Source organism: Tenrec ecaudatus, chromosome 14 (assembly GCF_050624435.1).
Source record: "Tenrec ecaudatus isolate mTenEca1 chromosome 14, mTenEca1.hap1, whole genome shotgun sequence".
In the NCBI taxonomy this organism is placed as follows: Eukaryota; Metazoa; Chordata; class Mammalia; order Afrosoricida; family Tenrecidae; genus Tenrec; species Tenrec ecaudatus.
Window position 1 is genome coordinate 11,792,411 of NC_134543.1, and position 14,215 is coordinate 11,806,625.

General features: G+C 46.1%; 1 protein-coding gene across 1 annotated transcript in view; it reads right to left on the minus strand.

The window, feature by feature from the left end:
• Positions 1 to 234: 234 nt before the first annotated feature.
• Positions 235 to 14,215, minus strand: part of CPSF2 (cleavage and polyadenylation specific factor 2) — a 32,053-nt gene continuing 18,072 nt past the window's right edge. The window contains exons 10-16 of the mRNA XM_075532322.1: positions 11,436 to 11,536; positions 10,696 to 10,896; positions 7,320 to 7,472; positions 5,045 to 5,270; positions 3,589 to 3,888; positions 2,388 to 2,522; positions 235 to 1,999 (exon numbers count right to left, since the gene is read on the minus strand). Of these exons, the coding sequence (XP_075388437.1) occupies positions 1,907 to 1,999; positions 2,388 to 2,522; positions 3,589 to 3,888; positions 5,045 to 5,270; positions 7,320 to 7,472; positions 10,696 to 10,896; positions 11,436 to 11,536 (1,209 nt within the window). The 3' untranslated portion in view covers positions 235 to 1,906. The remainder of the gene's footprint in view (positions 2,000 to 2,387; positions 2,523 to 3,588; positions 3,889 to 5,044; positions 5,271 to 7,319; positions 7,473 to 10,695; positions 10,897 to 11,435; positions 11,537 to 14,215) is intronic.

The window sequence follows — 14,215 nt, forward strand, 5'->3', positions numbered from 1 at the left end:
CGATTCTACGCTTTACAAGGAAAAAGTTTGATAGACTGTGAATTATATCTCAAATTTTCAAAATCTAGGGAATGGTTCTCCTTAGGAAATTGAAATCTCCTGGTTCACGCCACCTACTGGTTCATGAAAATAGGGATCTTCTTTGCAGAGATCTGACATTTCTCATGCACCGCAACAAATATCAGCCCCCCAACATCCCATTTTAACCACATGAATTACAGATACCAGCTGATGGATGGTCCATTTGTATTTATTCTTACTGTTAAACAATAAAGATCTGAAAGTTCCTCTAAGCTCATGATTTAGCACACAGTCCTTTTGGAAGCATTTTTGATAGCTCACTGGGGCTCAAACAAATACCTTCATTTTCAAAATTTTAGTAATGCCGCCATCTAGAAACAGTTAACAGTATTGCTCTTGAAACGACATTCGTTAGCACAGCCATCTGCAAGCTGTCCCATTCAAATTCAATTCCGGTTGATCAGACTACAGTACAAAGGCTAGGCCAGGAACAAATCTTCAGTCTCACAGCATTTCAATGTCTAAGTAGTAACTGGAAGCCTTAATCCATCAGACAATGCAAGTTTTCTTTCCCCTGAAATATAAATAGGATTCTAGGCTTTCTCTCTACACTAGCGAGTTTAAATGGGAAAAAGAATTCCAAGGCTCTGAAAAGGGAATGTATTCTGAATATGCACCTTTTGTGGCACTGTTTCATAAATCTGGCTCTCAGTATCAGAGTTGTAACTTTGCATTCATACCATCACCTGCAATAGAAACTTTGTAAGAATGTGAAAAAGAATGAAATATTAAGTATCACCGAGTTGTACTACTCTCCATTGTTCCATTTTAAGTTAAATGAAAACAATGATCCTCCTGAATGCTAATAGACAGAGGAGGGTTTATGTATATATATGAGACACAGACACCAGGGTCTGCCATGAGTAAGCCGCTGCTGTTAAAGCAGTAAGAGATGGCAATAGGGCAACATGGCCTTCTTTACGTAAGTTCAGTGTAAATGGCAAACATCTGCCTTTTTTCCCTGAACACAGGTGGTCTACACGAGTACCATCTGGGCTTCTGGGCACGACAAAGACACCAACGCAAGGAGAGTGGGAGGGTCAACCTTTGCTTTCCTAAAGCAGCGTTTCTTAAAACAGTACAACAGAGTTTCCAATGCCTAGCTGACAATTCAGATACATCTAAAGCATATGTCAAACACTTAAGACTATCCAGAAAAATCAAGACAAATTATAATATATACTCAGTTGATGCTGTTCTAGTCCAGATTGGCAAGAAAAGCCTCGAGAGAACAAGAAATGGGAGAAATAAAAATTGGTTTCTGAACCAAGCACGCACTCCTCCCTGAGGCTAGCTTCACTGTCGGGAACAGTTCGTGTGGAAACAGTTGCAGGTGAGATTTCAAATATGCACTTGTGCACACAGTCAGTGCAAGCTTGGATTGGTTTGTTTGTTTTAATAGCGTGATCGCAAAAAGACTTTTATCAGTTTGGGCTTTTAGTTGCAAATCTTTGCTAAAGCAATCTGGCTTCTCACCCAGGAGACACATGAAACCATTGCAAGGCGGCCTGCAAGCCCGCTTCTCTAAGGCCATGAACTGGTTTCTTCAAGTAAACAGTCCCTCTCCGAGTGAAGGGTCTGCAGAGGAGACCCAGCATCGTCAACTCTGGGGCCTATGCAGCTGCGAGGACACCTCTCACTCTGAAAGCTAAAAGGAACAAGTGCTCTTTTGAGCATTAGCAAAATGATGTCTTATTTACATTACTGAAAATCTTAGACATCATGTTTTTCTGGCGGGTCCTTTTTGTATGTTACAAAGCAAAGCCTTAGAATGAGACCCCCTTTTTCTTCAAAAGGCCAGACAGACACTATGGTACGACAGCCTCTACACAATGGCGTACTGCTCATACAAGAGGCCTCTGATCCTGTAAAAATCTTGACAGAGGCAGCCTTCTAGTCCAATGCGGCCCGTTTCCGTCTGGAAATCAAAGGGGGAAAAATAAGTTTATTTTCTATTCATTATTATGTAACTATAGCAACCAAAATATAATGAACGACTTTTGGATAGGCCAGGGAATACATGGTTCTGACTCACAGAATATGGATACATAATAGTCAAGACATGAATTTTTCATAGTCATAAATGTCAGTGACTTCAAATAATAAAAATCGACCATAAAATTACATCGCATTTCTTTGGAAGTCACTCTTCTAAGACCGTCAAGGTCATCTGAATGTAGCTGATTTATTGGATCCTCAGCTTTGTAAAATTACCAATCAAAAAAGGCCATCCGGAAATAGCTGATGTACTGATCCTCAGCTTTGTAACAGCCAATCTTCTGAAACTTCGTTGAAAATAGCCTTACCCTGCGGACTGCCACTTGATTGTTGCACACCAGGACCCCGCCAACGAATTCCGCTTGAATCCCCTCGCGTAAAAGAACTTGTTTGAAGTCCGAGAGCCTCGGTTCATTCATAAAAACCGACTGATGTCCAGGAACCTTTGCAAAGGGCAAAGAGGAAAGGAAAAGCAAATAAACACCTGCAGCCACAGCAGCAGCTCCACTGTTTGCCTGAACAGGCGACACCCACCCGGGAGCTCTCAGATGCAGACTGACTGCCTATCACTCCCTGCATTTCTGACAGCGCCTTCAACAGTGTGCGGCACATTCCAAGCTGCCATCCCGAGTGTTTCCGAGGTATGAACATTACAAAGCCCTTCACGCCTCCTGAGGGCTCCACAGTCCACTTCAGCAGTCAGCGCTCAAAACCACAGCGAGATGCGCTGGGTTGTGTTATGCTCGTCCCGCACCCACTGGCCTGGTCGGGTGCACGAGAGTGCCGCACGCTAGGACTGTCCAAGGGTGGGTGGTCCAGGTCCCTCCTGTCCCGCCTCCCTGTGCTACCTTCCTCAGAGAATCAGCAAGGCATGTGGTTCAGCCTAATGCTGTGTCTTTGACATGGCTCTGGAGAGTGCTGGTATGAGCCCAGAGAGAAAAACGAGTCCACCTGGCCCCTTCTCCCAGAGGCCCTCTATTACTCACTCCTTTGACTCACGCCAAGGACTCTCACAATGAAGCTCAATACTGTCAGAGGCTTAGGACAGCCAGTTGCCACCTGCGCTGACTAGGTCCCCGAGAGTGTGGTCACACTGGGCTGGCACTGCATTGATACCTCACGGAAGCGTTAGGAGGATGCCAGCCCCAAAGTGGTTGAATGGAGGAGACAGCATGCAAAGAGGGCAGCCTCGGAAAACGACAACCTTCCCAGCTGGAAGCAGGAAGGCAACCATCAAACTAAGTATTTAAAGATATATCATAGAAACATAGGTCAGGAAGCAGTCATGCTCCTGATAATAAGAAAGTTTCCTATAAATGGTTACAATGTGTGTATTGTACCATGCGTTAGTCACACAGAACACACATACACACACACACACACACACACACTTTGATCAAACTTTTAAAAAACTCCAAATCATTCTGCACGCATCACATTTGAAATAGCTACAAACACAAGAGGACAATGGGAAGTGGCTGGCGAGAGGCCAGGACTACGCTCCTTCACCTCGTGAGGCGGCAAGGGCTCCAGCGTGGGAATGATCTCGCTTTCCTCGCCGGTCTCTTTCTCGTCGTCCCCAAAGAGACTTTTCATGGCCTTTTGCTGTGCTATGACGCTAGAGTCCGACGTCGCGTCCACTTGCATTTCTGAATCTTCGCCGTCATCCTTCAGTTCGCCTTCTTCTAAAATAACCCCTGTGTCCACCTTGGAGACTCTCATGTCCAGGACACCATCAATCCAAGCTAGCTCAGCGTCTTTCGCCTTACAAAACTGAAGGGAGCTGACCAGTGAGTCTTTCAATCTCACCTAGACAGGCCGAGGGGAGGACGAGGAGAAATACAAATGGTGAAAAAACTGGGCACCACCCATTGTTCTTTCAGAACTCTGACAATGTGCAGAAAGACACAGACGTCTTCTGCTCACCTGATGAACACAGCACACCTGCGAGAGCACTAGCCCTCGCCTCCTGTCTATGCCGAGCTTCTGGACCTGACCCTACCCTGGAGTCACACGGCCCCCATGTGGCCGTCTGTGAAAGCTGCTGGGCGGAGGACCGGGGACAGCTCTCCAGATGAGTCTCCTCCTCTAACGCCTGCTGTGTCCAGGGACACGGAATCCCTCAGCTTTTGCAACAGGCCACGATGCTGCACACCGTCAGATGCAAGCAGTGCTGCTGCTGCCTCTTGCTAAGCCCGCATGACTTTTCTGCCCGGTGAATTCTCGTTCATTTTCCCTGAGCAACTGTTTCCACACCTGTGGGACAACTTCACCACCAGCAGCTCCCACCGCCAAGTAAGAAGCCACCCGCTTCTCTGTTTGGGAATGCTTCTTCCATTTACACTAACAGGCTCGTCATTGGGTTTTTAACTACGTTTTTGATCTCTTGAATATGAGGGGGCTTTAAAAAGTTCAAGGAAAAATTCCGTTTTCCTTTTAATTCCACTTTCCTAGAATTTTCTTGAAGCCCCCTCATCCTGACCCATTCTTCCTGCCTCCACATTTTTTGCAAACGTTCCCTATGCTTGGAACACTCCCACCCCACTCAACCCTGCAGACGCACACGCTGCTGGGGTTCAGGTTAGGAACCACACCCTCCAGGAAACCTTTCATCCTTCAGACCAGCAGTGGGGACGTCCGGCCAAAGGCCCACAAAGTCCTCCACACCAGCTCATGTCACAGGTCTCACCAAGGAGAAGCTATGGCCGCCACCACAGCAGGGAGGAGCTCATTCAATGTCGGACCAGTATGGACCGAGAACGATGCTATAAGTAAGTGTCCCAATGGCTCTCGGAAGAAAAGCGTTCCCCACGCCCGCTGTACGCTCTCTGCTCTTTAGTGTACGAACAGCGTGCCAGAGTCCCCGACGACGAGCTCTGCCCGGCAGGTCTCAACCACCACTGCCCCCTCGGGCAGCTCGGCGCCCCACACATCTACTTGCAGGAGCTCCGCTGCAGTTACCGACCTGGTAGATGTGCGTCTCACTCGTGGCGTCCACTGTCTCGTGCAGCTTGGGCATATACACTTTGATGTCCTTCCCGCCAAAGGCCCGGCAGCACTCCGCGAGGTCCTGGCTGGCCTCTGGGGGGCCATGGACGATGATCAGCTGGCGAGGCTTCATCTGATTAATGATTTTTTTGATGGAATCCCCATCGGAGCGGCCTTCATAGTCTATGTAAGTAACCCTGGCTCTAGAATGAGACATGATCACCCAGGTGAACTTCTGAGAAGACGTCAATTTGGAAACAGGTTTCTTTTTTTTTTTTAATAGCTTTTATCAGTAGGAAAGAAATGTGTACAATACATGAAATGAAGATCTGAGGAATAGACAAACATCATTGTGTTAAGAGCATTATTTAGATCTTAGCTGTGCTCAAGAATATATATTAACTGCATCACTGGAAAATTACAGCACCTTGTTTTTGGGTGACTGAAAAGAAACAAGTTCCAAAAGGTCGTTGTGGCCTTCAGAAGAAGAGGAGGGGCCACGAGGGAGAGCTCATGTGCTAAGCAGGCAGGGACAGAAACTTCAGATCACACCAGTATTACTTGAGATGCTTAGGCTAGGATTATACTTTCTGAAACAAACACTCTAAAAAAGTAAGTCTGTAAGATGTGCTATTCTTCTTCATCGGCCTCTACATTTACGACAAAGACCAGATGTACACTAGTTTAGTTTGATGTGGGATTCCCTGCCCCACACCAATTCAATGTCCTAACACTCAAATCTGATTGCTAAAGAAAAAAATACATTTCAAGTCTTTGCACAAAAACAAACAAAAAAAGAATTTTTAAAAGTACACAAATACTCTAGAGCAGGGGGTGCTCAAACTACGGCCTCCGGGCCACATACAGCCCGCCAAGGACATTTATCCGGCCCGCCAGGTATTTTTGCTCGTTTTGTTTTTTTTACTTCAAAATAAGATATGTGCGGTGGGTTGGTGCACTCAGAGCTGTCAGAGTGTGAGAGTGGACGGGAACCTGGTGGCACTGTGTCTTTCTGCAGTTTCTCCTCCGGGGCGAGGTTTTCCAGAATCACTTTGAACCCGCTGTCTACGTGTGTGCCAAGTGCGGCTATCAGCTGTTCTCCAGTCGCTCCAAGTACGAGCACTCGTGGCCGTGGCCAGCCTTCACGGAGACCATCCACGATGACAGCGTGGCCAAGTGGCCGGAGCGCAACCAGCCTGATGACTTTAAGGTGTCCTAAGGTAAATGCGGCCACGGGCTTGGCCACGAGTTCCTCAATGATGGCCCCAAGAGGGGGCAGTCCCACTTCTGCATATTCAGCAGCTCCCTGAAGTTCATCCCTAAAAGCAGCACATCTGCCTCCCAGGGAAGTAAGCAGGCAGCCCAAGCAGCCACAGGCATTGGTCACCCCCCTTAAGAACTACAGCCTACTGACCTTCAGGCAGGGAGGGCTGGAGGGGGGTTGTTTCCTGACGACCCTAGCCCCTGTGCCAGGATGGGGACAAGGGCTGGTACATCTTGGCCTCCGAGACTCGAGGCTGGGACTCTGGTCTTAGGGTGTCTGTGTCTTGAAAGACATAACACCCTTGGCTTCTCTCCTCAGCCTGGCGGCCCCTCCCTGCCTGTCTGGTCTCACCCCTATGAGCCCCAATTCCCAAAGGGGCTCCAGCCCTCACCAGGGCCCGTGCTGACCCCCTAAGTTGGGTGAGCAGATGCAACCACTACAAGGCCATGTCCCAGTAGGCGGCTCCAGATCTGGGCATGCAGGCCCATGGCACAACCCCTGAGTCCCAGGTCTCCATCTGTGTGGGAGAGCAGCCACTGATCCATGGCCTTCCTACCAGTCCCCGGTGGGGCCTGGGAGGTCTTGTCCCAGTCTGAACCTGCCAAGCCTGCCCCAGGAGAGTACGTCCAGAGCTCCTGGTGGCGGCCCCACCCTCTCCTGCCTCACCCTCTCCAACTTTCTGAACTGATCGGCTGGAAACTAATAAAGCAAGGAGACCCAGCAGGCCGCCGTGTCCATGACTGGGTCTGTCTCCACCCTTAAAAAATGTGCAGTGTACGTAGAAATTTATTCATAGTTTGTTTTTTTAACTATAGTCCGGCCCTCCAATGGTCTGAGGGACAGTAAACTGGCCCCCTGTTTAAAGTTTGAGGACCCTGCTCTAGAGGATACTCAGAAACTGCACTTTTGAAACATTATGAATTTATGTAATTGAAGTGTCTTAAATTTTATCTTGTCAGTGATTCTCAAATGCAGCAAAACTACTTACTTTATCTCAATGGACTCCGTCGTGGAAATACACTTAGTAGGAACATCGGATAAATCCTGATCCATGGGTTCATCTCCATTTGTCAAGCCAGATTCTAATTTGCTTTTTTCTTCTTCAGTAGCTTGAAGTTCTGGCACTAAGAAATCCTCTGGTCTAAGGAATAAACCTCTGGTTAGAATAGTAGTAGAACACTTGTAGCGAAGCAGGGAAGCTGACTCTGACACTGGGCGGCCCCACATGGAGCAGAGTAAGCAGGTACTCCCCGGGATGAGTGTGGTTAACTGTGCAGAAGTAGACTGCCAGGCCTTTCTTTCCAGGTGCCTGGGGGTGGCTTCAAACTGCCAGCTTCTGGTTCGTAGTCAAGCACATGTGTGTTCCATGTAGGGACCCCATCAGCCTAGTCAGTCGCTTAGTTTGCAGACTGCTCACCTATCACAAATTTAAACAGATATTTGATCCCAGTCCACATGCGTCACCTAACGCCTCCATCTGACCCTAGCGGAGTGGTCATTGAAGATCGCCATGGACAGTGTGAGGCTAAGGGTGCTGGATGAACTCCAGCCACTGCTCCTCTGGGTTAGGCTCCAGGCTGCTCACCAACAGGCCAGTGGTTTAAACCCACCAGCCACCCCAGAGGAGAAACAGATGATAGTCTCAAAAATTCTCTCATCCTCCACCTAAGTCCCACCCCCAAACTGCTGACACATCTCTCTGAGAACACGGACTGTCGCAGTAACTTCCCAACCGCTGATGTCACAGTCTAGTATCAACCACGGAAAGGCACATCCTGTGCAGAGTGACTTCAAAACACAACCTCACCTAATCCTTCTCTCTTATTTGAAAACCCAAACCAATCTCACTGCCATCAAGTCAATGCTGACTCACAGCAACCTTCTGTGGGTTTCTGAGACAATTACTGTTTGCAGGAGTAGAAAGCCCAGTCTTTCTCCCACGGAGCTGCTGGTGGTTTTGAACTGCCGACCATGTGGATCACAGCCCAATGTGTACTCACTACACCCCCAGAGCTCCTTACAGCGGAAAAGCAAAGTCCATATTCTAAACCGATTAGCCACTTGCTAAATGCTAATTAAAACTTGCCAAATAAATTGTGCTTCATCCTTTCTATATTATTTCAGAAGGCCAAGCACATAGTAGAATCCTTGTTAAATCCAAGAATGACGTTGAGCCTACTCTGCTCAAGACAGCAATCTGGACAGCACAGGAGAGACACTTGTTGGGATGGCAAGGGGTAGAATTGGGAAAGATTTCCCCCAGTTTGTGAAGCCAGGTTCTGGCACGTGGATACCGGATGGTAGCCGAGTCAAAGGAGACACACATGCAAATGCATGACGTGACAAGAGCAGATGGGAACCAGAAGGTGGGTCCGAGCAGAGGGGAGAATACACCCTGATGGAACAGGACATCAGTCTAGAAACGGAGGAGGGGAAACTAGATCGTGAAAGATGTGGTGCTCTGTGCAGTACCTGACAATTACCTAAAAGGCAGAGGGATTACATACAAGATAGCAATCTTTCATGAGGGAGGGAGGAGCGGGGAGGGAGGAGGGAAATGAGGAACTGATATCAAGGGCTCAAGTGGAAAGCAAGTGTTTTTAAAAAAAATCATTTTATTAGGGGCTCATACAACTATTATCACAATCCATACATGCACCAATTATGTAAAGCACATTTGTACATTCATTACCCTCATCATTCTCAAAATATTTGCTTTCCAATTAAGCCCCTGGCATCAGGTCCTCATTTTTTCTCCTCCCTCCCGCTCACCACTCCCTCATGAACCCTTGATAATTTATAAATTATTTTGTCATATCTTGCCCTGTTCGACATCTCCCTTCACCCACTTTCCTGTTGTCTGTCCCCCAGGGATGTCACATGTAGATCCTTGTAATTGATTCCCCCTACCCTCCCAGTATTGCCACTCACACCACTGGTCCTGAAGGGATCATCCGCCCCGGATTCCCCGTTTCCCGTTCCAATCTGTACCAGTGTAGATCCTCTGGTCTAGCCAGACTTGCAAGGTAGAATTGGGATGATAGTGGGTGGGGAGGAAGCATTTAGGAACTAGAGGAAAGTTGTATTTTTCATCGTTGCTACATCACACCCTGACTGGCTCGTCTCCTCCCTGAGACCCTTCTGTATGTAAGGGGTTGTCCAGTGGCCTACAAATGGGCTTGGGGTCTCCACTCCACACTCCCCCACTCATTCACTATGGTAAGATTTTTTGTTCTGATGACGCCTGATACCTGATCCCTTCGACACCTTGTGATTGCGCAGGCTGGTGTGCTTCTTCCATGTGGGCTTTGTTGCTTCTGAGCTAAATGGCTGCTTGTTTACCGTCAAGCCTTTAAGACCCCAGACGCTATCTCTTTTGATAGATGGACACCATCTGTTTTTGTCACATTTGCTTATGCACCCGCTTTGTCTTCAGTGATTGGATCATGGAGGTGAGCACACATGATATGATTTTTTGTTCTTTGATGCCTGATAACTAATCCCTTCAGCACATCATGATCACACAGGCTGGTGTGCTTCTTCCATGTGGGCTTTGTTGCTTCTCAGCTAGATGGCCGCTTGTTTACCTTCAAGCCTTTAAGTCTCCAGACGCTATATCTTTTAATAGCCGGGCACCATCAGCTTTCTTCACGTTTGCTTATTCCCCGGTTTTGTATCCAGCGGTTGTGTAGAGAAGGTGAGCATCATAGAATGCTAATTTAATAGAAGTATTCTTGCATTGAGAGAGTGCTTGAGCGGAGGCCCAATGTCTTTCTGCTACCTTAATACTAAACCTATAAATATATGCACATAGATCTATTTCCCCATCCTGATATGTAAATTTATTTGCGTATGTACATGTCTTTATCTAGACCTCTATAAATGCCCTTTGCCTCCTAGCTCTTTCCTCTATTTCCTTTGACTTTCCTCCTGTCCCACTATCAAGCTCCATCCCATCAAGGGGAAAGCAAATGTTTTGAGAATGATGATGGCAACAAATGTACCAAGTGCTTGACACAATGGATGGATGGATGGAGTGTGACAAGGGTTGCTTATAAAAAAGTTATTAAAAAAAAGATAACAATCTTTTCGGCCAAGTGATTAGAATATGTGATTTCAGTTCTTTTTCCAATGCTATCTCTGTTTCTTTGGTAATTAAAACATGCAAGGAGTTCTGTTTGAGACGTACTTCATTCCCAAACAATACCAGCACAATCATCATTAGAAGTTCTTGCTACTCTATGTCTTTTCCAATGAATGTCCCTTATCTTCTATTTCCCTTAGTAAATATAAGTTCTTTTGACAATGCAGCCAATGCCTCCCCCGTGTGAGAACGAAGAGCCGAGCTTGGTTTACGCACGTACTTGATAATCTCCCCATACTCGTCCCATTTGATTCTTTCTTCTGGGGCAGGAAACATGGGGTAGGACTTTTTCGCCTGTTTGAAGAAACTTCCTTTACGACTCCCTTCGCCCTTCATCATGAGGTCATGCTTAGTCTTATGAACAGAAGGCTGGTCGACATCTTCTTCAACATCACTCTCGTCGCTGGAATCTATGTCTGCCCTGAGAGGATTTCAAGAGAGAGGATGGCCGTTACGGTCCCAAGAGATTCTGTGCTAACAGAGTTATTGACATTAACAACCAGCATCATTTAATATTAATTCAGTGATAGTCCTGTAATGTTAAACATTAGACTGGCATTTTATAAAACACTTGTTTTTCGGGGGAGGCCCCGGGACAATGACCACCACCCGAGGAGAAGCTGACAGTTCTTCCTGTCTCACTTCCCGCTTGCCACCAAGACGGCGCCATGAAAACATAATAAAACAGACCACTCACTCCCTGCCAGTTAATAAGACATGCTCACGATACTCTGTATTCTACCACCACCTGACAGGCGTCTTTCATGGCAAAAGACTGAAGTCAAAAGAAAAGGTTAAGTCTTTTCAATTGGGTAACTTCGAAGGATTAGCAATAGAAACTCTTCTATTACACATAAGAAGTCTCCCAACCGTTTCTGGGGGAACTGCTGCCCGATGGACTTCTGGGGAGTCTCCTGGGTTACGTGTGTGAGAGTAATGTCCTGTCAGAAAGTAACGTACTCTTTTGACTGCTCAAGCTTCTTAGCAGCCTCTTTCTTCAGCTTCTCCTTTTCCAAGTATTCCTCCAGCTCCTTCCCTTCAAGTTTCACACGTTTCCGCAACTAAAGGAAAGGAGCAGACGGGAGACAGCATCACTAGTAGCAGGTCAGGGCAGTGGGGGGCTGGGGGTGGGGCACAGGGACCATTGCACCTCTAAATGGAGGCACCATTTTCCTTGAAATGACAGGTGTTTCAATTACATGCAATTTTGATCCTATTTAGGCTAGTACTGAAATTCCACCGTCTAAACTCACTGCCATCAAGGCCATGCCGACTGACAGCGGCCCTCTAAGAAATTCTCTAGAAAGTTTATTTTTCTCTCTCAGAGGGGCTGGTGGCTTCAAACTGCCGACCGTGAGGTTAGCAGCCCAACTTGTAACCCACTACGCTACCAGGGAAAGGGCGAATTTCATTTTACTGAAGTCAAATAGAACACTTGTCAGTCAGAAAAACATGATATGGTCAGCATATTTTATAATTCAGAGTATGTGAAGCCTACATACGACATGAAATCCAAACACTGCAATGGAGAATAATGAATAAGCATGGCAGGCAACGCTGGGGGAAATCGGGTTTGTATTTTAGATCTCAGAAAATCAAAACAACAGAGAACAAGAATCACAGCCAAATGACTGTCAGACACCATTAAGCATTCCTTCGAAGCAGCTAAGTAAAATATGGGCAGCACATTAAAGAGGAAACAACACAGGCGATTCACAAAACAAGCAAGACGATAGCCGTGAGCCGAGAAGAGGTCTAATTATACTAATGGCTCTCGTAAAATAGTAATGTTTACAAACCTAAGATGAACTTTGATGTCTGAGACCGGCTAATCATTAGTATGCGGGAATGGGGCCCTTCACTCACTGTCTACGGGGAATTAGCTCAACTGTGTGTGAAGGCAACTTGCCGAGATCTGAAAGAAAACCTGTGCTTGCCGTCTGACCCAGCACCCCTCACCTCGAGGAGCACCCCCCGAAGGCACCACAGGCCGGCGGGGGGTGGGGGTGGGGGTTTGAGGCACGTGTACACCGCAGTCATATTTGTAATGGTGAAAAGCGGGAACTCCACGTTACACCCCAACCACATCTCAAACTCTTTGATCTCCGGATGGCTTTGACTTTAAAAAAACTACTGGGCACTTCAAAGAGCTATTGTATTTATCACTACTTATCGGAAATGAAAACAGAGATTTAGATATATTTATTTTGAAAGAACAAAGTCATTAGTATGATCAGATTTGTAGGAAAGATAATTCCACTGAAAACATCCACAACAAACAGCGGAAAGCACGGGAATGCTTTCTATCCGTGCACGCCTCTTAGAAGGGAGGCTAGCTGGTTCTCACCCGGGCTTCTGCATTCGACGGCCTCTCAAATTGCGATTTGGATGAGAGTCTATGAAGAAAACCCAGTCTCACACAGATTGTGTACTCGGGGAAGAGAAAAATGGAATTTTATAGCCTTTACAGGTTAATTGTGAAAATTATTTTTTGATACAACTCAAAAAAGTCATTTTTTAAAGGTTAGTTGTAATGTGGAATCTGAAACTATTACCAATAAATTTTCTGTACTCTGCTACACTCACATGCATTGGCCTTTCGTACAGTTTTGTACAGATCTTTTGTCCACACATTGTTTTGAAATATCATGCATTAATTATTTGGGAATTGTTTCATCAAGTTACGTAGCTCTTTTAAACATTGCCAATAGAAAAAGAGTCACGGCAAAAATACCACCACTGTTGATTTATTGGAAAATCAAACTCACCGATGGATATAAGTTTTCTAAAACTCTTTTGCTGGACAGCTTGGCTTTCCCATCAGCAAGAAACAACGTGTTCCTTGCGGTGACAAACACCATCCATTCATTTCTGAGGAAAGGGATGCCGAAGGGCCAAGGAAGAATATGAGCAACCAGTTTGCCTGTCAGTCATTATTTCAAGTAAACTGGTGTTCTCAGTAGTGCTGACTTTAGCCTGTAACTCAACCACACAGGTGGACCCTTCAAGACTGCCAGCGTGCTTCTGGGCGCAACAGAGAAGCCTAACACAGACTGCCCTGGGCCACCCAAACTGAGGCATTGTAAGATCACTACCTATTACTGCGGTAAACGGAAACAGACTTTGCTCTACTGCAATGACTATTACTACCAGTACAGCTTCCGTGCCACTGCCCCGACTTACTCCAAGGCACCAGCACTTTCCCCACCATGGTTTTTGATTATCAGGAGACTTCAAAACGCTCATGAAAAATACTACGATATTTTAATTCCACTTCCGATGAACTTTTTAAAGCCCCTCATAAATGTCAGCAAAGTAGAAAAAGGCAAATGTGTCACTATTAAGAAAGGCATTTAGACCTCATGGATCTCAAAGAGCCGAGTGCCCTCATGCCACACTTTAAATACCACTGACTAAACAAAATCCAGTACACATTTACAGTGTACTCTGAGAATTCAAAAATACGTTTATAATATATGAAGCAGTATGTAAATAATCTGTTTTTATCAACACCATTCCTGATTCAAATGAAAACAGTGTAAAAAATGTAGGTAATTACCCTTCTTTAAAAAAAAAACATTATCAATATTTGTATCTGGGTAGATAGCTCCCCAGAACATATGCTTCAGATGTCAACACTCTTGACAACTGAACGCAATGTGCAATTCCAGGGAATCCTGGGAGAAAGGGAAAGGGTACTTACAAAGGGTGCAATAAGCCAACGCTGAGTGGGGTCTGTG